Source organism: Phascolarctos cinereus, unplaced genomic scaffold, assembly GCF_003287225.1.
Source record: "Phascolarctos cinereus isolate Bilbo 61053 unplaced genomic scaffold, phaCin_HiC Scaffold_1;HRSCAF=81, whole genome shotgun sequence".
Lineage (NCBI taxonomy): Eukaryota > Metazoa > Chordata > Mammalia > Diprotodontia > Phascolarctidae > Phascolarctos > Phascolarctos cinereus.
In genome coordinates, this window is record NW_027555514.1 from 108,984,152 (window position 1) to 109,011,215 (window position 27,064).

Below are 27,064 nucleotides of genomic sequence, written 5' to 3' on the forward strand. Positions count from 1 at the left end.
CTTTATTTGGCCTCACTATTCAGGTTAAAGCAAAGACTCAGGTTCCAGAATTTCCAGGAAATTGGTAATCAGGAAGCTGATATAAACAAAAGCTTTATTATCATGCAACACAGCAAGCAAATAAAAGCATATTAAACACATAGTATATAGTAATATAAACAGAGACATTTGTCCCCTGGCTGCAAGAAACTCACCCAGAATGAGGGGGAGGGAGAAAACAAGCTCAAAGTTGGGGTTTGGGTGGCAAAACCATGTACCCTAAGAATAGGGTTGCTTGAGAACATGTAATTGGTGCCAAATGTAGGCAAGGGCTTTCCTGATTAATCAGATCCAGATGTGGTAGAGAAGTCCTCAGGCTCACTTATAAATATCAAGCTTAGGTGAAGCTCAAGTGAGGGGAATTTCTTTATCTAGACCACAAACAGCTAACTATCTAAGGCAGCAGCAGAATGACTCAGGACCCCTGAAGAGGTTCATCCACTCAAAAGCTGAAAGGTTTATCCGTTTGACACAGAGTTAACATAGATAAGAACAGTGAAAAAGTACCAACTTGGGTGACTTAGCCTTTATACTTTTATGGGCATTAGGATCACTTAGTCTAAGTGACTCCGTATTGGAGTCTCATCATTATAATTACAATCTCGAACTATAACATCAAACGATATAAAGCTTATAGTTATAACACCAATCTTTTCACTAATTAGAAAATAGAGACATTTTCATTAAAATGTTATTTATATTTACGTGTAATAGGTTGCTATTTTTAAATGAATTAATTTTTTTTCAAAATTTATGTTTAAATTTCTAACATGGTTTAAATATTGATAGATATAAACTACATAAACAAAGCTCTTGGAGGTTCTCAGTAATTTTTAATAGAGTAAGACTGACCTGGGACCAAAAAGTCTGAGAACCACTGCTCTGCAGGTTGATAGCAATCTACTAATCAAAATTCTTTAGGTATGCTTATACCCAAAGTGCAGTGAGTTCTAAATCTCAGTTACTGAAACTGATCACATTTATTCATTTTTTGCATAAGATGAAACTGTTTAGTTGCATACCATAGTGATGTAATGCTAAGAGTGATGGCTCTGGAGTCAAAGTACTTGGGTCGGAGTCTTGGCTTTACCATCAAATATATGAGCTTGGACAAGTCCTTTATCCTCTATCAAGCCTCAGTTTCCTCATCTATAAAATTATGGTTTATACTTAATAATCTTTAAGGTCTCCTCCACGTGTGAATTTATGTTCTTGTGGCCCTAAGTCCAAATCTACCACCCTTAAAGCATCCCCCTAATTTAACATTCTAGTAATCCTATTACTCAAATTTGTATTAAGTCAGTTCAAGCGAATCCATTTTTCCATTCTTGCTTATCTTTCAGGTATGTGTCAACCAGTCTGTTGGGAGAGGTGTCATGTACTGTACCTGGGAAAAGTTGAGGGACCCTGTGTAGACAAAGGAACAACCCTCTTGACTCAGTTTCCCATTGTGCTATTTCTTTCTGAACAGGAAATTTTCCCACCTGGTTAATTCTAAACTTTGCTTTTGATACTCTGTGAATAAATGTGGAAATGTGCTGAATGACTGGCTGTTGAATATGACTCATACCCAGAATCAAATAGAGATAAGGGAATTTTCTCCATTATGGCTTTTGTCAGATTAGTGTTGATATCATAACCATGTTCCTACTTTTCCCTTTCATAGCAGCTTTCTATTATCATGGCAGGTGAACAGTGGAAGTTTTGTCATTGCAATACAAAAATCTATTAATTAGCATATTAATACTAAAACATCTAACTTACTATAATAGGATGTAAGTATGAAAGTTCTTATTATTTAATCTGAATTTGTGGTCAATCCCATATCCTGAGCATCTAAGTAAATGAGTTCTGAGATTTGCCACCCCCTTGCTAATAGTTATATTTTACTCTTTCAAGATGATATGAAGATAAGATGTATATCCTCAAAGAAAGGAATAAAGTGAAGACATAAATGTGTTTTAAAAAAATAATAAAAAATTTACTGGGCTAGTAAACTTTGAGAAAGAAACACGATTAAGCTGTCAGAAATGTAAGGATTGGGGTGTGTGTGTGTGTGCATGTGTGTGTAAATGAAGACCCTTTAAAATGTTTCAAAATGTGACATACTGATTTTGACTATGTTTTAGAAATAAGTTGTAAAAATTAAATTAAGGATTTTATATATAGAACTGCATTGTAAAGATATTTTAAGCCATCATTTCCCTATTTTGAAGTTTGTCTGATAACATTAAGGGGCAGATTTTTAAAAATTTTAAATTTTGCTTTCATTCTGTTGATAGAATTGTCCATATCAGACACAAGGTTTGGGTGAAGGTAGAAGGTGCAAGTGCTATGTAAAAAACTGAAATTCTCTGAAGTTTCAGGTGAATTATGAGTTCCTAATTTGGTGGTGTTCTTAATGCCCTATTGTTATTAGAATTATTCCACAAAGTCCAAAAGAGTATTCACCACATGAACTAATTACTGGAAGCTCAATCTGATTAGATTTAGTTATGATCTACTAAATGATACTAAGTTTTATCGCTAGCTGGTTTTAGCAGTATTGTCTAGAGGATCTCCACAAGTGACCTAAGATCTGAAGATGGTTGAGTAAATGCCTCCTCAGGCTTGTCCTAATCCATATGTAACTGTTTGAGAGATGCACAGAAAGTGTTTGCCAGACCCCTGAAGATCATGGACACTGCTAACGGACTCAGCATCCCTAAATCTACTGCCATATTGGATTCCTTTATTCTCCTGTTGTAACTTTGATTGTTATGTTAGTTATGTGCATATTATGGATCTGTTACCTTGTCTGTAAGCTGCTTAACATTCTTCCTTGGATTGATAACACTGCAGGAACTAAGGACCTTGTACTGTACGTTTGCTGGTGATGGTTTGCCTGTGGTGGTTATGCAGAGGCCCTTTTGTGCAGTTTCTAGCAGCCTTTCCCTCCTCTTAGAGGGAAACTGTGATAAAAGCAGGGCGAAAGAGGGCACCTTACCATTTGCACACGTGAATACCTGCAGAGTGACTATATTGAACTGCCAAAGTCTATGACTAGAGATGTTTTGGGGTACAGAACTTTTCATCAGCTAAAGTATCTGTGGGTTTTCCCTTGTGTGTCCTCATAGGGACTGTATGTTGTTTATGTTTACAGTTCCTCCCTCAGTGTTAAGAACTGTTCCCCATGCCAAATGCCACATTTACAGGCAACAGAGATTGGTATGCTGCAGCTGAGGATGGAGGACAGATAAAGGTCTAACTGTGGTGCTGCACCATGAGTATGGTTAGCACCACAGGAGGGAATTATTGAAATTTGTGTTGAGTCAGTTCAGGTAACCCCATTGTTTCCAAGTCTTGCTTGTTTTCCAGGGTTTGTGTTAACCAGTCTGTTGGGAGAGATGGCATGTACTTTGATCCCATCTCCTTGTTTTTTGTATTACCTGCTAGTCAGCACATAGCCACATGCACTTGCATCTCACCCTTCTCTCTAATCTCATTTCCCTATGATGCAGCAATGGGGGAGGAGCTCAGATGCAATGGCCCTTCAGCCCTTTTGGAAACATGTACCATCCGGCTTGTCTTTCCCTTATTATGAAATTCCTCTATAAAAACAGTGTGAGGTTTGAATTTCCTTGCCTGGCTGCATTCAATGCATTTTTGTCTTGAGTGCTACAAGAACTCTTTTTAATTCTCTGCCTGAGTTTGTTTCATTATAGAGGGCAAAGGCCCAAATGAAGATTTTCTTTTAACACTGTCAAGAAAAACTCACCTTCCTCAAGAACCTATCTTAATGAATTATTAGCTTCATCATCAAAAAGTTTTTACTCAGTCCAATTTAAATCCCTCTTACTGCAATTTAAGCTTTTTTTCTCGTTCTATTATCATAAAAAAGAAAATGGCTTATCAACATTTTTGAATACTATATCTTCATATACCTAAAGAATTAGTACTACTAAAAGTTTTATCCTTCAATATTTATCATCATCACCATTAGATACAATTTTCTTAGATCTCAGATCTTTCAAGTCTGGAGAACTTGAAAAAAAACAAAAAACCAACAACTTTCTTCTCTAATATTTATCAGGCTTTCTTTAAATAATGAATAGAAATTCCAAGTTAGCTATTTTTGTTGTTCAATCATTTTAGATATGTCTGACTCTTTGGACACAAACCCCATTTGGAGGTGTCTTGGCAAAAATATTGGAGTGGTTTGCCATTTCCTTCTCCAGTTCATTTTACAGATGAGCAACTGAGGCAAACAGTTAAGTGATTTGCCCAGGGTCATATAGCTAGAAAGAGTCTGAGGCCAGATTTGAATTCAGGAAGATGAGTCTGACTCCAGGCCTGATACTCTTATCCACCATGCTATCTACCTACCCAAGTTAGCTATTAAACATATTCAAAATCAAATCGGACATTGCTGAGGTGATTTCATTAGTAATTTTAGTAGTGAGCAGTGTACTCTAAATTTTATTTTTTTAATACCCAATACTAAATTAAATTAGCATTTTTACATAAAGAGCAAAACAAAAAGTAGAATAGTTAAAAGAAAATGTTATAAAAAACTGCGAACCTCTATTATAGAGAACTTGCTTTTAAGTATATAATATAGTCCAGTGTTGTCAAACTCACATAGAAACATATCCTAGAGGATATATTGACTTAGAAAACCACAAATTATCATTATCTATATTGTATTATTTTTGTTACTTTGTTTTTCCAATTACAGTTTAATTAGCTTCTTCTTTTTTAAAATTTTATTTAATTTTATTTAATTTTTTAGGCAATTGGGGTTAAGTGACTTGCCCAGGGTCACATAGCTAGTAAGTGTCAAGTGTGTGGTCTGAGGCCAGATTTGAACTCAGGTCCTCCTGACTTCAGAACCGGTGCTCTAACCACTGAGCCACTTAGCTGCCCCTTAATCAGCTTCTTTACCAGGTAGTTTTGCCACTTGAGGACAGAAGGCCAGGAATTTGACATATCTGAGTAACTTTCAAAGTTGCCCTGATTGCCTGCTATTTCTTCTGGTGCTCCTTTGAGCAATGCATGTAACTAGAATTGCCTAAGCCCCTTGAATTTCTGAACCTCTTTTCTGAACTTCCAAAGTAATTTTTAAAAGAAGCAATGTAATTCGATTCAACAAGCACCTACTAAGTACCCACTAAGTGCAAAGCCTTGTGCTAGGTAGGAATCCAAAGACAAAACTAAAAATACTCCCTGCTCTCAAAAAGCTTACTTCCTATTATGGCCAAAGAACATTTAATTCTAATTAAATGACTCACTGAAAATCTAGTTAAATAGGAGAGCAATTTGGAACTATGCCAAAGGGCTATAAAGCCACGCATACCCTTTTACCAAGCAATACCACTTCTAGGTCTGTATCCCAAAGATAAAAAAACAAAAAGGAAAATGATCTTTGTGTAAAAAATATTTATAGCAGCTCTTTTAGTGGTGGCAAAGAACTGGAAATTAAGGAGATGTTCATCAATTGGGGACACAAATTGTTGTATACGATTTTGATGTAATGCTTTTGTGCTTTAAGAAATGATGAGCAGGATGCTCTCCGAAAAACATGGAAAGACTTACAAGAACTAATGCAAAGTGAAATGAGCAGAACAGGAGAACATTGTAAATTATCTCATTTACAATAATATTATATGTAACAGTCATATTATATGATAATATGCCACGAACAACTTAGCTATTCTCAGCATACATTACAATGACCCAAGATAGGACTTATGATGAAAGGTGCTGTCCATCTCCACAGAAAGAACTGGTAGAGCTTGAATGCAGATCAAAGATACTTTACTTTCTTCATTTTTCTTGGGGTTTTTTGTCTGTATTTTCTTTCACAGAATGACTTACATGGAAAATTGTTTTGCATGACTACACATGTATAACCTATGTCAAATTGTTTGCCTTCTTAATGGTGGAGGGAGAGAGAGAATTTAAAATTCAAAATTTGAAAAAAAAGAATGTTAAAATTGTTTTTACATGTAATTGGAAAAAATGAAATATTAAATAAGATTAAAAATTAGTTAAATATCTTTTGCTTAAATTAACTGGGATTGGGAAACTTTAAAAAGAAAGCCCTATGCTAAAGACAAATTTTTTTCTAGGGTAAATAAAGACTATATGACTTTTATACCTCAGCTCACTCATCTCACATATCCAATCTGCTGTCAAATCTTGTCATTTCTACCTTTACAATATCTCTCATACACATGCTCTTTTCTCTATTCACACAGCTATTACCCTATTTAAGGCCCTTATCACATATTGCTTATATTACTGCAAAAGTCTTCTGGTTGGACTTTCTGCCTCAAGTCCCCTTTCAATCTCCACTCAGCTGCCAAAGTGATCTTTATAAAATACAAGTCTGACCATGTTACCATCCTTCCCAATAAGCAACAATGACTCCCTCTTATACCCAGGATCAAATATAAAATTCTCTCTTTAGCTTTTAAAACCTTTTATAATCTGGTCCCAATTTACCTTTCCAGTTTTACACTCCATTCCCAGCGACATGGTCTACTTGCTGTTCAATGGTTATTCCTTATGCTTAGAATATTCTTCCTCCTCACCCCTATGCCAAGTTTCTCTAGTTTCCCTAAAGACTCAGTTCAAATCCCACCTTCTGCAGGAGATCTTTCTTGGTCCTCACCCCAATCTATTGCTAGTGTTTTTCCTCTGAGATTACTTTCCATTTACACTGTATATATCTTCTGTGTTTAGTTATTTGCACAATATTCCCCTTATTAGAATGGGAGCTCCTTGAGGGCAGGAGCAAAAAAGGAGTTTTGATAGAGCACAGACTCACCAGAAATAGGCAAACAATAAGAACTCTGGGGAACCTGGAGTTCCTGACTGTGTCTCTGCCTTCCCCTTCCAATTTTAGATATTAAAGGAGGAATGCTGGAAAAGCCTGAAGTAGAAGAATCCCTTTTCCTTCTAAAGTTCATGGAACTAGAAGCCACAGTCCTTTAGCCTCTAGCCAGCTCTGTCCCTAAGTCTGGATAGATTCAGACATAGGGACCTGACAGCAGTTCTAACTTAAACAGGTATTGGAGCCACAAGGAGGCAGCAGATTCCAGCATACCGAAGCCTGTACATCTCTCAGATATGGCTGCATGTAGCCAGAGTAGCACTTGGTGGTTAGAAATTAAGGCAGACATATGTGTGCTTATGTGCATACTTGTATACTATTATGCTTTTTTGCCCATTAAACACCTTGGACTGCTTTGTTCTGGTCTAGAGAACACAGTTTGGGAAAGATTTTCTCAGATATTACAATATACTAGCCACTAGGGAGGGGGGAAAAGGTCTAGAACTCATTTGGGTAAGAATTCAATCTTTGACAATCAATTTTCCCAAGCACCCCTAAAGTCCTTTTGTTGTCAGGAGGGATTAAACTATAAGGATGTAAGAGGAGAGACCTTGACCCTAGACTGAATAATAAAGAATAGGTACTTAGTGGAAATGATCATTACTGTCAGTCTTATTGAATTCAAAGGAAAAATCTTATTTTTTAAGAAGTGAAATGAAGAATGATTAACTGGCTTTATTATTTTTCACCATATAGAAATCTATTGGTCATAGTTAATACACAGGCTATGATGTCCCATTCCACTGTGTAAGAGTTTATTTGTATAATTCTGTACATTTGCCACTTGTATACATTTTATTTTCTATTTGTAAGGCACATATAAATATAGTTTCTTAACTAGAAGCTAACTGATAAAAGTTTTGGGCCCACTTAAAGATATTATTCTTAAATTGTAAATTTTAAAGTTTGATTTGAGACCTTTCCAAAGTTTATGACATGGTTTTAATTATAGATGAGAAAGTGAAAGAGAGAGAGACATACATATACACAGACAGAAAGACAGATGGACAGACTTAATGCTGGCCCTGCCATTAATTTACTGAGTGATCTTTTAGCATTTGCATTTGAGGTTCCAGATCCTCAATGTAATGACCCATATTATAGAATCTAAACACAGTTAAGTTCTGTTTATGATATCCTAATATAAGAGGTAGGTATTTAAGAATGGGATAGTTTATATCTGTGATTCTTTTTGCACTATAGGAATTTCATCCTACAAAAGATCTTCCTACCACCATTTGAGAGCTTCTCTTCCCTTGCTTTGTTCCAATGAATTAGTCTCAATTAGATTCTATTGCTAGCCAGTGCCTCCATTATTCCCATCTTAACTATCAGTTATTCTTCACCCACTTCTCTATTCAACAGTTACTCTCCTTTGAGTTTTCTGCACTTTGAATAAAATTAATTTGTACTATAGCTAAAAAAAGATCATTAGTAAACCTTCTTGGAAGGTATCTATTATAAGAGTATTATAAACTGTCAAAGCTCTAATAGTTAAACAGTTCACAATCTCCATATTTCCATGTTTAAAGAACATGAGAGCCTGTGATATAGGCTGTCAAGATTTCATGACTTTTAGTCAGAAAATCTGAGTTCAAAAATGAAAACATGATTGATAAATGTCCTTATAATAATATTTCCATATATAATGCAGATAAATATCTTCAAATATATGAAAATGTGATTAGACATACCCTACTTGGCCTCAAATGTCAGAAGTATGACCAATGGCTATAAATAACAGGGAGAGAGACTTCAGCTTAATACAAAGAAAAGTTTTCTAATAATTAGTAGAGTTTTAAAAATGGAACAGATTACCTTAGATAGTCGTGAGCTCCCTTCACTGGCAAACTCTGACAAAAGGTTGAAAGACTACTTATTGGGAATGTTGTAGACAGGATTCATGCTTTGCACAGGGGTCAGGCTGGATGACCTCTAAGGTTTACTCCAACTCTAATTTTATGATTCTAGAAACACCACAGAAATTATTTATAAGTTACTGTATTAATTCTATTCAAAGGGTGGCAGCCCAAGAAAAACATCTGATGATTGTGAGAACCAATGAAAAACAGCTGAAAAAATAGGTAGAAGGAAAACAGACACTAGCAGTATGGGCTACAGTGGTAGCAAATCAAACTTAATTGAGCTGATTTCTGTAAGTTTATGTAGGCTTATAGGAAAACAAAATTTGTTTTAGATAATTTCTAAGTATTATAATAGTCCTATTTCTTCAAGTGCTATAAAGTTATATAACTAATCTTTCTAGGCCTCATTTTCCTCATTTGTAAAAAGAAGGCATTGGACTTGAAAATCTCCAAGGCCAGGACTAATGCTACAAGTTTATGACTCTATGAATGATTTTTGCATAACGTAAGGCATATTTCTACTATATAACTAAGTCCCATACTGGGGGCAAGCCTAGTAATTAATTTTTGTAATTGCAGGTATGAATAGCAAAACAAAAGATGAGACTAACTCAGCTATCCAAGTTACTGCACAATATACTTCTAAGTACATACCTACCATCATTACCAAGATAAACCACAGTGCCTTGAGTAGAGTCTGGATAATGGGGTTCCAATTCATCACCTGCTGAGACATACAATGGCTCAGGGTAGGAAGGAGCACAATCTGCAAAAGAAGATATATTTCTAGAGTTTAACTAGATGATTAAAGATTTAAGTTTGGATATTGAGTTTAAAAATAAGTTATAAAATTAAAAGATGGTATGTGTATGTGGGGAAGACATCAAAGCAAAGTCCACGTGGGAAAAAAACCTATGAGTTTTATTGGACTGCAAGCTCACTGTGAGTCAGCTGAACGTATGACAGCCAAAGTATCACATCTGACCTTAATTCAGTACTTCAAGGACCTATAATTTCATCATTTGGATTTTCTCTCACCCAGTACAGATCAAAACTCCTTTATGCTTCAGTAAGGTAAGAGGGGTGTGATGGGGTGGGGTGATGTGACTTTAGGCTTATGCAAATAGGCCTTCGTGAAGGAGGTAAGAGCACTGATATTTTTTGCTCTGATTAGACTAAATCTGAAATACTTATTCTGTTCAGGGAGCTACATTTTAGAAGATACACTGACAAATTAAAGCAAACCCAGGGGAAAGGAATCAGGATGCTGAGGAGACTTGAAAAGGAGTCAGAAGAGGACGGGTTGAGGGAACTGGGTATACTTGACCTGGAGAAGAGAATAATTTTGGAGGAAGAGAATCTTCAAATATCTGCATCATGGTCACATGGCAGAGAAATTAGATTTGTTCTATTTGGCTAAAAGGGCCAGATCACAAACAGACAGGACATAGGCCATAGCTGTGAAAGGGAACTTCAACTATTTTGATATCTGCTGGAGGTTTCCTTCTGCTAAAAGCAGAGTAGCTGATAAATTCTTGAAATACTTTGCTGGAAATTTCATATGTACTTCAGAAGGTAGAAGAAATGATAAGAAGTTCTGCTATTTAGACCTGATAAGAGAAGCAGTGGAAGGATCAATGGCATTGAGTCAGAGGAAGATAGTAACCTTGATGTCTTAAGAATAAATGATAGATAAGAAAGTGAACACTAGCACAGCATGATCTGTACTTTAGACTTCAAAGAAGTTAGAGATAAGTTAAGTAGAAGCCTATAGCTGTGAGTCAGCTCGTGAGAAATGGAAGGATCTTAACAACAAAACTGTCATGAAACTTGCATTGTACTGGGGAAAACAGCATTCATACAAATATCAATACAAAATTTAAACAAAATAAATGCAAAGTAATTTTATATTTCTTGCAGCCATCTTGTCTCTATTCACATTTCAACCACCCTAATTCAGGCCTCTTCACTTCTCGACTGGACCACAACTACAACCTCCTAATTGGTCTTCTTGCACAATGTCCTTCCCCTTTCTAATAAGGGAGCTTAATAACAACAACAAATCAATTAAACAATAAACAGTACTTTGTGCCAGGCACTGTGTTAAGCGCTGCATATCAAACACTAGATATCAGACTATACTACAAAGCAGAAATCATCAAAACTATTTGATACTTTAAAAACAGAAAAGTCAACTAGTAGAACAGATTAGGTACACAACACAGAAGTTAACAAATGCCGTAATGTAATGTTCAATAAACCCAAGGATCCCAGCTATGGGACTGAGGACTCAATATTTGGAAGGGGGAGGAGGGCAGAAGGGGACAGGGAGAAACTGCTGTAAAAACTGCAAAAGTAGTCTGGCAGAAATTAGGCTTAGAACAGCACTTCACATTACATGCAAGACACAGTCCAATAGATATGACTTAGATATAAAAAAGTCATATTGTAAACCAGTTAGAGAAGAAAAGAAAGAAATATCTTTTAAACTTGTGGACAGAGAAGAATTCATGACCAAATAAGGAAGAGGAAAGATCACAGAAGGTAAAATGGTCAATGTTGAGTACATAAATTTTTAAAAGGTTTTGCCAAATAAAACCAATGCAGTTGAAATTAAAAGGGAAAGAGCTACCTAGGAAAAAAATCTTTGTAGCAGATTTCTCTGATAAAAGTCCAACATATAAGATACACAAGAAATATATTCAAATACTGAGTTTTAAGCTCCAGAAGCTTAAAACTGTACTAAGACTTTTGGGACATCTTGTATATAAAAACAAAAGACATTCTCCAATAACGAAATAGTTAAAGGATATGAACATGTCGTCCTTAAAGGAATAAATCCAAGCTAGCAGCTCCCATATGAAAAATGCCCCAAATTACTAATAGAGAAATAAACATTTAAAAACTCTGAGGTGCTATCTCATATCCATCAGATAGGCAAAAATGAAAAAAAAAAAAGAAAATGACAAAGGGGACAGGGGAAAACAGGCACACTAATTAATGCACTGTTGGTGCAGCTATTAACTAATCTTACCATTCTGAAAAGTAACGTAAAGTAACATTCCTAAAGTTACTAAATTGCTCATGTCTTTTGACCCACTGATAACTACTACTAGAATAATACACCAAAAAGATCAAAGAAAGAGGAATAGGATCCATATGTACAAAATATTTACAATAGCTCTTTTAGGAAGCTAAGTAAAACAATGCTTATCAATTGAGGAATGATGAACAAATTACGGTATATGAATATAATGAAATATCATTGTGGTTTGGTGGTTTCAGAGAAATATGGGAAGACTTGTATGAACTGATGCTTATTAAAGTGAGTAGAACTCAGAGAACAACTTGTACAATAAGAATGTTTGTAAAGAAAAGCAACTTCGAAAGAATTAAGAATTCTGAAAAATAAAATGCCAGTCACAATTCCAGATGACCAATGATGGAACATTCTATTTACCTCCTGACAGAGAGGTGGTGGACTCAAGATACAGAATCAGGCACACATATTTGTACACAGCCAATGTGGGAATTTGTTTCGCTTGACTATCCATATTTATTACAACTGTTTTATTTTTCTTTTTTCTTCAATTGTAGGGCAGTAGTTGGGGGAAGAGGGCAGAATACTGATAAGATAAAAAAAAGAAAAAGAAATAGTCATTTAATTATCTAAATGCAGAGAAAATAACTGATTGAAGTCTAGAAAGAAACACAGATAAGCAGGACAGGTTTGAAAGTTACATTTGAATTTATTTTATACTTAAATGAAAAAGCAAACTATATGTAATAGAAATTCACTGTTTTATGGACAGTCTTTATGTTCTAATTTGTATATAGAAATGTTTGTTTTATTTGATGTTTGGAACAAAATTTAAGTTCAGAACAAAATAATTAAATTTAAAAACAATAAAAAGATACATGTAAAGAACAATTCTGTAAACATATTTTAAAATTTAATATTTAAATTAATTTATTAATTTAACATTTAAATTTAGTTTTATTAATTTAATATTTAAACAATATTCTGTTTTTATAATAAAATTTAAAGACATTTATGATTACTTATGTAATTGTACTTTTTATTCTTCTTTGTGCATTTAAATATTTTTGTGATGATTAAGTCTATAACCACTAAAATGATTTTCCTAAAATGCAGGTCTGATCATGTAAACATACCTCCCTTCCCCCACTCCCTTACTCAATAAATTCCAGTGGCTGCCTATTACCTCCAGGGAGACAGAAACTAGGTATAGACCAACATCTCACACCATATGCCAAGATAAAGTCAAAATGGGTGCATGATTTACACATAAAGGATGATACCATAAACAAATTAGGAGAGTGTGGAATAGTTTATTTGTCAGCTCTATGGATAACAGAAGGATTTAGACCAAAAAATACAGAGCATTACAAAATGTAAAACAGATAATTTTTATTATATAAAATTAAAAAGTTTTTGCATAAACAAAACCAATGCAACCAAAATTAAAAGGAATGCAGAAAATGGGGAAATTTTTTTAACAAGTACTTCTGATAAAGTCCTCATTGAGTCAAATTTATAAAAATATAAGTCATTCCCCAATTGATAAATGACCAAAGGATATGAACAGGCAGTTTTTAAGATAAAAAAAAATCAAAGTCATATTGAAAAATGCTCTAAATCACTGATTAGAGAAATGCAAATTAAAACAACTCTTGAGATACCATCTCACACTTATCAGATTGGCTAATATGACAAAAAAGGAAAATGATGGATGTTGGAAAATTGGGACACTAATGCACTGTTGGTGGAGCTGTAAACTGATCCAACCATTCTGGAGAGTAATTTGGAACTCTGTCCAAAGGGCTACAAAACTGTGCATACCCATTGATCTAGAAATAGCACTTCTAGGTCTATATCCCAAAGATGTGAAAAAGGAAGGGGGCGGCAAAGGACCTATTTGTACAAAAATTTTTATATGGCAAATGGCTAAACAACCTGTGTTATATGATTATGACAGAATATTATTGTACTATAAGAAATGACAAGTAAGGATGATTTCAGAAAAACCTGGATTTTACATGAACTAATGCAAAGTGAAGTGAACAGAACCAGAACACTGTACACAGTAACTGCAATACTGTTCAATAAAGAAACGTGAATGACTTAACTATTCTCAGAAATACAATGATCTAAGACAATCCAAAAAGATTAATGATGAAGTATACTATCTGCCTCCAAAGAAAGAACTGATAGTTTGAATATAGACTGAAGGACTCTATTTTTCACTTTCTTTCTTTCATTCTTTTTCTTTTATTTGAGTCTTCTTGTACCAAAATAACTAATATGGAAATGTTTTACATGATTGCATATGTATAACCAGCTCAAGGAGGGGGAAAGGAGAGATAGAATTTGGAAGTCAAAACTTTATTAAAAATTGTTTTAACATGTAATTGGGGGGAAATGAAATATATCAAAATTTTTAGTTTTACTTTTAATTTATGGAACAAAACAAGCATGTCCATAATATAGCACAACAAAAAAGAAGGTTGTACATGAAACTGCAAATCTACTATGCATGACTTTCTATTCCTTAATATACAACAAAATTATTATGTAAAAATAGTTTGTTAAATTGAGTTGTATATGAAGCAAGAGTACAAGATATTCAACCCAATTAAGAAATATTTGAAAGCCCATTAGAAGTATCCATTTGCATGAAAGTAATTACTGTAATAAGTTCAAATGTTTTTCTTTTGGTATGAACCTCTTTCATTAGCTAAGTAACTACGAGCACCAGTAAAATCAGTTGTCATTCATAAAGTGTAAGACTCACCCTTTATGTATTAGCATTGGACAGATTTAGCCTTTATATATGGTAAAAAGAGGGAAAGTTGTGATTGATTGAATTACCACTTTCCAAAGTTCTATAGTATTATTGACTGGGCTGGCAAGAAAGGCATTTGTCTTGGGAACAAACATTAAGGTCAAGAGAATAACAAAGAGAATAAGGGGGGAAAATGTAAAAAGAAAAAGCTTTTAAGTAGAGAGGCTAAGTAAGTTCTTGATTGTTAGTCAAAGCTCTCAAAGTTCCTATCACACCCCTGCACCTGTCTCAGAGTCCAATTTATTGGATGTTGGTTGAATCAGAATGGAACTATGTAGTGCCCAAAAACTATGGCTGAGTCTCTATCTGAGTGTGGAGGGGGAGGGGGGAGGGGTGTGAGGTTATGGAGTGGAGTATTGGTCTGGTTAATAATAGAGCACAGCACTCATGGTTGCAAATATGAAAGATTACCAAATGTCTTACACATTTTAAGTCCCATATCCAGAGGTGGCTGAAGCTCCCCAATCCTTTTTCTGGTCAGGGATCTCCTCAGACTGGTAAAGTAAGTTTGCTATGCTTTATATCCTAAATGCAGCTGATAAGGACATACCAATGTGCCGGATTTTCTCTTCAACTACTTCACAGTGGCATGGCCATCTTGTTTGACTCAGTGGACCAGATGAAGAGATACCATATAGGTCTCGGGGCTCACGAAGACGTGGTACCCATCTCCCTAGCTGATATTCCAACAAAATCTGTGTAGTCCGAGGTAAAGACTGGTCACCAGTAGCATCTGTTGGAAGGCAAACGCAAGGAAAGGGCTGATTGGGGACAAAGACAAAATCACAAAAATGTTCATGTTTGAAGTTTCCTTTGTTTCTTCAACATCATTTGAATTCATTAAACGAAGTTTTTCCTCTACCAAAATTATTAACAATTACTTGGCATTTGCATAACACCTTTTATTTACCAAATATTACTTTTTTGGTAAATAGATGTACCTAATTTTAAGCCAACTTAATATAGAAAAAAATTATTTTATTACCAACTCTATGAGGCATCCCAGTTATGGTGTAATGGAATTATGGCAAAATAAATACATTGCTAGAAATGATATTCTTATTCTGGATGATCCAAGAGTCAGCAAAGTGTTACGGGTAGTGTTTTGGACTCAGAGTCAAAAAGACCTCGATTTAATACTGCTTTAGACATACCCTTATTATCGAGGAGACCGTGGGCAAGTCATGTAACCTCTGTTAGCCTGTTTCCTCATTTGAAAAATGGGGGCCAGGAGAGGGACAGGGTAGGGAGAGGGGGAGGTTTACACTTTTTTTTGCAGGATTATATTAAGACTAAGGAAATATTTTACATAAACTACTTGCAAACTTTAATGCTTATATGAATGTGAACTTCTTATTACTACAAAAATGAAAAATGAACTGATAACCTGCTTCTCCACAGTGAATTCGAAAGTGAAAAGTAATCAGGTACACAACTCTTCCTTTTTCTTACTCACAGCCGCCTGGATCTTTTTTTGTGTGTTCTTTTGTTTTTACTGCAGCTTCAAATTTTGAATTGGTTTTGTTATATAATTAGGATATTTGAATCAAAGAGAAATGAGAAGGATGTAAATGCCATTTGATAACGTAACAGAAGTTTAAAGAGCTTAACCATAGATTGCTTCTCCTTTTTTCTCATACTACAAACAGCACACAATAAAAAAATCTGTTTTATTATGTTCATTATATGAACAGAAACCAACTTGAATGGGTTTTATTCCTTGCAAAGAAAGAATTTAAGTGATTTCCTCATTATTTCTATATACCATATACTTCTTTAAAAGGCCTGTCATTTCACCAGTGTGAGTAGTCCTTGCACTAATGCAGATCAAAACTCCTCCACAACTTAGCAAACAGCTTGATGAGTTGCTATGGCTAAAAAATTCTTCACTTAGTGGCTACCCTTCTGGTGATGAACCTCTCTATTAACAAATGGTAACGGCTGTTACATAGAATTGTTCTTTGTAATACTGTAATGAATTTAAAATTCATTTTCTTAAAAAAGATGTGAGGGGTTTTTTGTAATTAAAAAATTCACCATGGAGTCCCTATATATAGTAAATATCTCATTTCATTTTAAATATAATTTTAATTCTAAAATTCTATCCACATACAACTTTTCAGGAATATATCTTTAGGTGAGGTGATGGCACTTTTCTTGCCATGCATACTCCTTGCTCATCTTGTGTGAATGCCTCTCCTTGCCCCCAAATCACCTTGCTTTTTCTTTGTCTATATTTTGCATATGTTTATATTCGCATATGTTGTTCCCCTTAGCAGAATGAGCTCTTGAAGGCAGGGATCATTTCATTTTGCTCTTTGGATACCCTAGCTTGTAGTAGGTACTTAAGAAATGCTTGTTGATTTCCTCTCCGCTGGATGTGCCGTCTCCAGTAATAATGGTCTCTGTTGACATCACCGTGTTGGACATTGGCAGATGTGACTCCTTTGGGCACCTCTTTGTAGAGCTTCTTTCTGCTGCCAGCTTCTGGCATCAGGCATGGTCTTCATTTGAGGAGCTACTTTCTCATCTTAAGAAGAATGGACTCTGCCATTGCTCTTTTACTAAAATCACAGAGGCCTTTTCTTACATTTCTTTTAGAAAAGCAAGGTCCAGATACATTATCATTTGGAAAAGAAAAATCCCGTAGCAGCTTTTCTCCTGCAACAGGTCTTGTCTGTAACTCAGAACCAATGCAGACTAGAATGGATGTTTCCTCTCCAGAAGACAATTCTTCACCATAGGCACCACACTCTTCATAACATAGAGTTACTACACCTAACTAGTGCCCTCAGGTTTAAATCTCTCTTTTTTTGTTCAAACTTGTATTTCCTAGTCACCAAAGGAAACATCTCTTTCAAAGCTTCACTCTGACTTGGGATCAGAAAATTCATGTGACATTGCATTATTTCCTCATAGGAATCATGTGCCCACATCTAAATTTGGGAGGACTCTATTAAAGGAACCCTACAGATTTGTGTAAGTCTGACCCACCTGCAGTCTTATCAAAGGTCCCAAAAATGCTTTATATCCCCCATGCAAATAAATTTGAACAAGCACAAAAAACAAGTTCAGGGGAAAAGTTCTTTTCTTTCCTTTCCCCCAATTCTTACCAGTCTTTTAATGTGTCTTTGGCCCAGCAAGGTCCCATAAAGCCTTGTATAACTGCCTCAGAAATATACTAATGCTAAGTAAAGCATTTTGCAGACCTTGAAGTGCTATATAAATTTTGGCTATTATTAAAGAAAGATAAGGCAAACTGTAGGTATTTTGTACAACTGTGGCTCCACATCTAGTTAACGGAAACCTTAAAATGCAAACAACTGAAAAGTTGTACTTTTGGCTGGAGGCTGGGCACCTTTAAAGGAGTAATACTCCCAAAAACCCAATGCAGTTAAGGTGCTGATGCAACCTAATCAATGCCGCATTGAATGAAGAGTATGAATCACATTCACAGTCTTCTCTTCTCTGCATCAACCACAAACCAAAGGTGGTCATACCCTGGAATTCTGAAATATCAAACTCAATTTCTCTATTTTGGATACTTTCATGTTGCCTTCTACTTCTTAACCTCCCTTCTAGCCCCCCATCCTAGCTCTCCAGTCTCTTAACATCTCTCAATTCATTAACTCCATTTATTAACTTGACTCCCTTTACTGCAGGATCAGTGATGTCAATGAAACCTTAACCTATATTAGATTATCTCAACCCCTTAATTTTCAGGTGTGCTAATCCTAAACCAGGAACCACTCCCATGAACTACTTTCTCTATTCCTGGAAGAGAACTTCTGAGTGTTGCTAGAGAATAAAATAACTGTGTTGATTTATTAGAAGGAACTGGATAGGTCACCTAGTCTCACCCCTTAATTTTACATATGAGGAAACTGAGGCCCAGAGAAGTTAAAGTTACATGACTTGTCTAAGGTCACACAGTTAATAAGTGGAAGAATTGAGATTGGAACCCAGGTCCTCTGACTCCAAATCCAAGGCTATTTCCTCCTATGCCACACTGCCTCCAGGTTACCCACACTACACATTAACATTATCTAATTTAATATATACTGTTTGATTTTGCTCCTACTTGGTCATTCTTTTCATCTCTAGCACACTCCCAAAATAGCTTTTCCAGACCTCTTTTATTATCCTCAAGTTCCTGATATTGCTCACACCTTTTGCTTCAAACCCTCCTTGAGATCAAAGCCATCAGCCCTTTCTTGATGCCTAAATATTTCTTTCTCTACTCTGATTTCTACCATTCTTCTTCCTGGTTATAAAAGATAGGTGTCCTCCCTCGCTAAGATTAACTCTCCACTTCCATAAAGTTCTTCGTTTCTTCTGCCTCTCCGGGACTTCCCTCCCGTCTCTGTTTGCAAAGGCACGGGGATCCTGTCTTTAAAGTTGTTGTCGTTGTTGAGTCGTTTCAGTCATGTCCAACTCGTCGCGACCCTGTTTGGAGTTTTCCTGGCAAGGGCATTGGCGTGGGTTGCCATTTCCTTGTCCAGCTCATTTTACTGATGAGGAGACTGGCAAACAGGGTTAAGTGACTTGCCCAGGATCACATAGCTAGCAAGTATCTGAGGCCAGATTTAAATTTAGGATGATGAATCTTCCTCACATCAGCCTGGCCCTCTATCCATTATGCCATCTAGTAGCCTAAGACAGATATTCAGTTGGTAGAGCTGCACATTGGTCTAACAATTCTAGAAAGCAATTTGGAATTATGCTTAAAGTGTGTTTAAAATATCCATGCCCTTTAATTCATAGAGTTTACTGATAGTCATATATACCAAGAAAGTCAAAGACAGAAAAGTTCCACATACACAAAAATATAGTAACACTTTTTGTGACGGAAGAGAATTGGAATGTGGGTGCCCATTGTCTATGGAATGGTTAAATAAATTATGGTAAGTTAATTTAATGTGATATTATTACACTATTAAGAAATGATGAATATGAAGAATTCAAAGATGCATAGGGAGATTTATAACATGGGCCAGAGATTTCCCTTCTCTTTTCTATTTCTTGCTTGGTTCGATCACCTCAACCTACACTCACATGTTGGCAGATGGTGGGGGTTGGGGGTGGGGTGGGTAGGTCCCATAGGTGATGGCCACACTGCTACAAATAGTTACTGTCAGAATCTAGAGGTAATTGGGAACTCATTAGTTCCCATGGCTTTAATTAACTTTACACAATGACTTCTAAATCTTGACATACAGCCCTGATCTTCTTTTCTTCTCAACTCCAGATACCTCCAATTACCTCTTGGATATCCCCACCTGGACTTTGCAACAAATTCTCTGTCTTAGAACGTCTAAAATGTAACTAATCACGTATCCCTAATACCTACATATATGTTCTACAGGCTGCCATTTCTGCCGAGGCCATCTAAATATGTAACCTTGGAGTCATCCTGGATTCATCCCCTCTTTCATCCCTCATATCTAATCAGTTCCCGAATTTTGTTACCTCTACCTCTGCAACAGCTCTTGCATTTCTCTTTTCCACTCAATAGCCACCACTTTGGCTCAGAAGCTCACTGCCTCTTGCCTACACCATCATAATAACATAATCTTCCCTTCTTTGAGATACTTTGATACTTGATCCCTACGTGCCTTTAAATTTTGTCATCTCCAATGCATATTTCATTTGTATTTAGAGATATCCAACAGCTCTTCCCAACTTAATTTTCTTAAAGTACTTCTATTTCACACACTTCATATTGGATATGTTAAGATTGCAGTTTAAATATGGTGACCCCACTCTTCAATGGTGATTAAAATAGATCACTATGAAAATGCTGGTAACTGTTCCATTTTACATAACATAAATATTCATAGGATGATCTGACTTAGTTGGCTTTTGGGCCAATCTTTCTGTAGCTTCACTTTTCCCCTCCACTAAAAATCTTAATTGTGGTATGGAGGTAACCAAAGCTTTTCAATGGTTTTGCCACCAGAGTGCAGGCTCTAGTAGGTTCTATAAGGATGGAAAGACTTCATTTGTGGTCCTCATAACAGACTGCATCTGCTATCTAAGGACCCGCTCAGGTAGGTACAGAGGGGATAGTCAATAGGTTGGCTACTAGGTGATTAATTCTATAATCATGATGCCATATAAGAGATGCAAATGTGGAATGGATTAGAAGTTTCAGAAAATTTAGGGACATTAATTCTAACTGTTGTACTCTTACTATGAGATCTTTAGCCAATGACTAAATTGATACACTATTGGAGAAACTGAAATATGCCCCACTGACATTTTCAAAAACAAAACCAGAAGACACAAAGAAATTTCATAGATTCTCTTGGAGAAGTGAACATCTTGGCAGTGTTGGTTTAATAGAGCTCTCAAAGAAAAGGAGACATAACTATGTGAAAGATCACTGATTGTGTACTCAAGAGGACCAGAGTTCAAATTCTAGGTCTGATGTTTACTACCTGTGTGACCTTGGAAAGTCATTTAATCTCCCTGGGCCTCATTTTCCTCATCTGCAAAATGAAGATGTTGACTGGTCCAGAACCTCAGAATGGACGGAGGTACCTTCTAATTACAGATCTATGATGTCATGAACATTTTTCACAATACTTGCTCCTTTTACCTTGAGTGCGCATAAAGGTTGACAGACAGACCTCCACAAAGCACCAACATCTGGTTTAGACACTGACACTGAATTTGATAAAGTCTTGCAAATCAAGTCAACAGACACCTTAATATTGAGTGACTTCAAAGGAAAGGTGAGGACGGGAGAAGATGGTGGAAAAAATGTGCTTCAAAACATCATCTGAGATTATTAAATGAAAAAGGCCAAAGGCTTGTAAATTATTTAGAAGTCTCATGCCTGAATATATTCTCTTAAAGAAGATAAATGAAAGGCATTGAATGTGGCAAGAATATCTTAAAAGATTGGTTACTAATGTGGGTGGGAGTCATTTCAGAATCATGTGTATAATGAGATCATTGATTAGAACAAAGGTCAAGTCAACACTAAATTAAAAGATAAAGATTACAACAGCAGACCATAGTAGTTCCCTGATCTATTTTGAAAAAAAAAAATCTATTGACACTGAAAAATGGGATATGGATAAAAGTAAAGACATTTACTTTTTCTCTGATTATTAGTGTATTAAAGTTTTAATAGCTTAAAATTGTACCAAGACTTTTAGGGGCATTCTTTATTTCTTAGGAAACTTTAGAATATTAAATAATTACTACAGCAGGCACCCGTCATTAGTCAAAAGAGTCTAGAAATAGCTTCAGCCAGCAAAATTTAATGTTTCTGCCAAGTGGACACGACAATTTACTAAACATTATAGACAAAACCAGAGGATTATAAGCAGCATTGCATCAGAAAACCTACATAAATGTCAACTACTACTATCATGCACTTCCATAAAGATATGTGTAGCTGGTAACTTGTAAATTAAATCAAACTACCAATATAGGAATAGTATTTAAAAAAGAAAGTAATCAATCCTTACTTTATTTTTAATTTAGATTTCCATATGTCAAAGTTTACTTAAAACAAGTTACACTAGTACGCTAAAATATTCTTATTTATCGTAGTAATAGAATTGGAGGATTTCGAGCTAGAAGGTTCCTCAGACATTATCTATTACAATTTCATTTTAAACAAAGTAACTAATGCCAGAGATGTTTGACTTGCCCAAAGTCACACAGACCTAATTCTAAAGAAATAGAGCCAAGGTTTGAACACCGATCCTCTAACTGACTCTGAATCCAGTATTCTTTCCACTACACCATGGTAATAAGGTCATAAATGAGAAGAACCTCAAATTTCTCTTTCTGTTCCCACCCATTTTGCATTTTATTCTCCCCACATGCTCTATTGCTATGACTTCTCTAGAACTTCCTGCTTTCCATTCAATTTAGAATGTCATCATAAAGAGAATCAAGAGTGAATTTGTGAGCTCAAACCTGTAAACAGTGCACGCCGATGGAGATCTTCGCTTACATATTTCATAAAGGTATCATTATCCTAAAACAAGAGATTTATTTTAAAACATAAATCCAAAAGCCTAAAAGTATCACCAATCCTACTGTAGTAGTAGCTAGGTGGAAATCAAAGAACTAGTTGAGGCTGCAGTGCAGCTGAATATGCTACCCACAGACTAAAGTTTAAATAAGTCGGTGGGATCATGGCAAAATATATTACAAGGTTAAAATTATGAATTAGAATGATAGTAGCAAAAGGAAACAAAGATTTTACATTTTTTTCATGTTTACTTTAGAATCATAATTTACATGATCATTTCTAATTTAATGGAGTAAATCACTTAGAAATGCAAAACAGATGCATTTATCTGTTTAAAATAACTAAAAAAGAAAGCCATGTTTTTGTTTCTTTACTTCCCCATTTAAGTCCTTGTCCTCTGTGACCTCAAAGGCACAGTAAACCTATTATGATGATATGTAAGATGAAAACTTGATGTGTAAAATTAAATGGATATGAATTATTTTTAAATATGAATCCTAATTTCATATCCACAACTTAATGAAGAACTAGAATTTGTTAGATAAAGTACTGCATCAAAATAATATCATTAATTCAGGCCACTAGTAGATTATTGGGGTGGGGGGCTGTGGTGAACTTTTGGGAAGAGATAGTCAAGAGTTTAAGAACACAGAATAGTTAGGCATAGATGAGTTGAGACCTACTTTACTGGAGGGAAAATCCACATTGGTGAGATCATAGATTTATTTAAATATGGTTTGTTTGTTTTTTTAGATAGGGCAAATTCCATGTGGCTGAAATGTAGCATTTTCAACATATGGAATTCTTTAACAATTTCAATATTAAATTACTTTAGTATTTATGGCATACACTGCTTCATATAAAGAATACTAGGGTACTCATAAAAACAAAATAAGTTTAGAATTTGCAGGCTACGTTAGGGAGCTTTACTTTAGCATAAAACATACCAACTCATCTTCATCACTGGTTGTTTGGTCTTTGAGCTGCTCATCTTTGTCTGACTCTTCTGACATTTTTTCCCAATATGCAAGGCTGAAATTTTCTTTTTTTTGCATATAGGCAAACTGCAAAACAATTTCTAAGGAATTATTTTGTGGCTCTAGAAGTGTTTATTATAATAAATATTAAGTAATATAAACTGCAAACAGAACACTCTTATTTTGGTGCCTTTAAATAAACTTAAATAATGAAAACTGAGTATCCACTTAATCAGAACCCAAATAACTGAACTATTCAATTAATTCAGAATTCAGTTAACTCTTCCCTTCAACTGGGGAGAAATGCTTGGGGGAAAGAAGCAAATCACAACAAAATAAGCTTATATCAGGGATTTGTTGGAAAAGCAATTTCCTTGGTAGTCTTGGGTTCTTCCCAATCTCCCATACCTTATCTTTATAGTACTATACAACAAGAACATGTTCAAAAGGATAACTTTAAACTACTGCAACACACTGAATCATCAAATAATAAATTTATGTTAATATAAAATACAGAAAATTATATGAATACATTATATAATCAATCATAAAATCCATTAATCAAAACAGTCTATTCTTTCCCTAAGTACTGGAGTCGGTCAAAGTTTTACAGTATTTGTCAGGATAGTCGAGGAATGCAATCTTGAGATACAAAAATTTTCCAAAGATTCTCATGGCTACTTTATTCCATTTTCTGACATTTTAATGTTAGAAGGGAATATGCTGTGGCTGCCTTCTGGCTTCTTAGATCCACAGATTCACTTAGTTTCACTAGTCTTCTTGACTTGTTCTGTGTCTATGGTTCTCCTAATACCTCAACTTGTTTCAGCATTCCAACACTGACATCTCTTCCAGTTTCCACTATGCTCAGATACCTACCACCATCAATTGCTTACTCATTTCTGACAGCTGCATCTCCTACCTACTTTAGCATTCCATAACTGTGAAAAGAGTGGAAACAAAAAAAAAGTGTCTTTGCAGTCTTCTGTTCCTCCCTACACCTCAAGTTTCCTTATGTTTTATTAGAGGATACCTGGTTGATATTAAGAAATTGGAATTTTTTTTTTTGCAGCATCATTCTTTACCAAAGTACAGATTTGGTATTTGGTGACTTTTGTTTTCCTCTTCAGGAAACCAGTGATTGTGTTTTAGGACTTGGTCTAGTCCAGGTCAGGAATTCCATCAAGGAGCCTGAGAAATTTGCAGATCAAGCTCTACTACAAGTAGGAAAGGCCTGGACAAAATGTTAGCAATCTAAGAGCTGAAGCTTCAATTTGGGGAGAATGACAATGAAGGAAGGAGGGAGACAAGAATTTATTAAGTGCCTACTATGTTATGTGCTAAGAGCTTGAAAAGTATTATCTCATTTGATCCTGGAAATAACCGTGGGAGGTAGGTACTACTACACCTATGCATTTTACAGTTGAGGAAACTGAGGCAAGACAGAGGTGAAAGGAGGACTTCCTGTAATCACTCAGCTAGCAAATGGTGGAGATGAAAGAACTCAGGTCTTCCTCACTCTAGTAACCCCAAGTCTAGAAACCCCTGTGTCCATGGCTCTTTGCTGATTTGTATCGTCTTGCAGAATATACAAAGATGCACAGTTTGTAGGGGTGACAGAATGAAAAGGGGCAACGGATTAGGTCCTCCTTATCATACATTTGGCTTCTACCAAGTCAGTTCACATCTCTGGGCCTCAGTTTCTTCATCTGTAAAATGAATGGGTTAGCCTCAGTGACCTCTCATGTGCCTTCTAGTTCCCAACACTTGGTATAACTTAAATAACTAGGGATATTGATATCCCTAATTAATAACATTCCTTCATTTAAGTGAACTAGGGAAACCCTGGACCCCAGGAGAAGCACACAAGCGTGGGCGAGTCAGCCCCTGGACAATACGTGGTAGACCCATCTTCAAGGTTCTTTTCGGGGGGTTATGACTAAACTGCGCGGCCCAGCGCGACCTCTCTGGGCTCCCAAGACCTTCCCTGGCCGAGGGTGCTTCCTCTCCCGGGGGCTGACCACACCGCAAACCCCAGCGCCCAGCACCTCTAGCCGCTCAGTGGTCGCGCTCTACCCCCACCCCGCAAGCGCCTGCGCAGAGACCGTGAGAACTCCCCGTCCCCCGACCCCAGCGGCCTGGAGGCGAGAAGGCGGTCTGGAGGAGGCTGCCCCGCCCCGCTCGCCCGGCCCCTCCTCCTGCTCTCACCTCGCCTCTGCTGCTGCCTTGACCTGCCAGTTCCTCACAGTTTTGGGAGCAACCCCTTGGGCCTGCCCTGGGGAGTAGCTGTTCGGCTTCCACCCCAGGCCCTGGATCTGGACCCCGAGCTGTGAGGTGGCTCCGCTGGGTGCGCGCGACTACACTTTTGGTTACCCCGGCAACCGGCTCCCTTCGGAACCTCCCCTTCCCAGCCTTGCTCTAGCCCCGCCCCTCGCCACACACGCCCCGCCCCTCGCCACATCCACCCCCCTCCCCTCCCGCCCGCCCCCTCCCCGCTGAGCGCTTCTGCACTTTGCGGCGGATTAAAGCCAAATTGGGAGAGGGTTGAAAGTTCGAAAAGAGCCCGGCTGCAGAAGGCAGGCCCCTGACTGGCGAGTATTGGATGGCCACACTAGACCGCAGGATTTAGAGTTTGCTTTGTCCTTTTACAGAGGAGGAAACCGAGGCCTGGAGAGGGGAGGTGATTTTGAAGCGAGCTGTCCCGCTCCACAAGGACTCAGCAGAGCGGGGCCCGAAGAACTGCTCTTCGGGCTCCAAAGCCCGGGCTCTTTAGGCCTCTTACACTAACTAGGTTGGAGGGGCTTCATAGGATCATATAGACTCTTAGAGCTCGGAGGGAGGGACCCTAAGCTCGATCTAATCCAATCCCCATCTTTTCCAAATGGGGAAACGAGTTCCAGACCCCAAGTTCCATAAGAGAGGAAGTAGCAAAGCAAGGTCCTGAACTCAGATCAACCAATCAATCAACCGCCAAACAATTACACTTCGTCTCCTTGGGGAGACTAAGAAAGGTGAAAACACAGACCCTTCCCTCAAGGAGCCCACATTGCAATGAGGGAGACACCTCCGACCTCCTTTGCAATTTGAATCTAATCAAATTCAACAATTATTTGTGGTTAGGGGCTCCTAAGCTATAGTTTTGAGGGGGTGTACCCACAGAGCAGTTTGAACAGGCTGTTGCTTTTCTGGGGACACCTTTTGGGGAGAAAGGGGGGCACCCAAGTGCTTTATCTTTGTATCTCCGTTGTCTAGTACCGTGATAAAGTATATGTGGTAAATGATGGTTAGATTGGATTGCATTGAAACAACTTAGAAAGGCCTGGTTTTGGAATACCAGCTTTGTTGTACTTCTGTTGTTATTAACGGTTGCGTAGTTAGGGAGCCTGGTACAATGGGTACTCAATAGTAACTGACTCCCTAAATAACATTTTTAGGCACTTTCT

The 27,064-nt window shown here is 36.7% G+C and overlaps 1 protein-coding gene across 1 annotated transcript; it reads right to left on the minus strand.

The window, feature by feature from the left end:
• Positions 1 to 13,118: 13,118 nt before the first annotated feature.
• On the minus strand, positions 13,119 to 25,994 carry LOC144457005 (cytosolic carboxypeptidase 3-like). The gene is made up of 4 exons (XM_078153618.1): positions 25,830 to 25,994; positions 23,592 to 23,708; positions 22,587 to 22,647; positions 13,119 to 15,381 (listed from the first exon to the last, which is right to left on the minus strand). The coding sequence occupies exons 2-4, from the start codon at positions 23,697 to 23,699 to the stop codon at positions 15,167 to 15,169; spliced, it is 384 nt and encodes a 127-aa protein (XP_078009744.1). The 5' UTR covers positions 23,700 to 23,708; positions 25,830 to 25,994; the 3' UTR covers positions 13,119 to 15,166.
• Between the last annotated feature and the right edge of the window lie 1,070 nt (positions 25,995 to 27,064).

Excerpts from the sequence above, each read along its gene's own strand:
- LOC144457005 (XM_078153618.1), bottom strand. The coding sequence starts at position 23,699 with ATGCAAAAAAAAGAAAATTTCAGCCTTGCATATTGGGAAAAAATGTCA. Across the intron at positions 22,648-23,591 it reads CCAGTGATGAAGATGAGTTG|GATAATGATACCTTTATGAA; the intron begins GTATGTTTTATG and ends CTCTTGTTTTAG. Across the intron at positions 15,382-22,586 it reads TCGGCGTGCACTGTTTACAG|ATGCTACTGGTGACCAGTCT; the intron begins GTTTGAGCTCAC and ends GCCTTCCAACAG.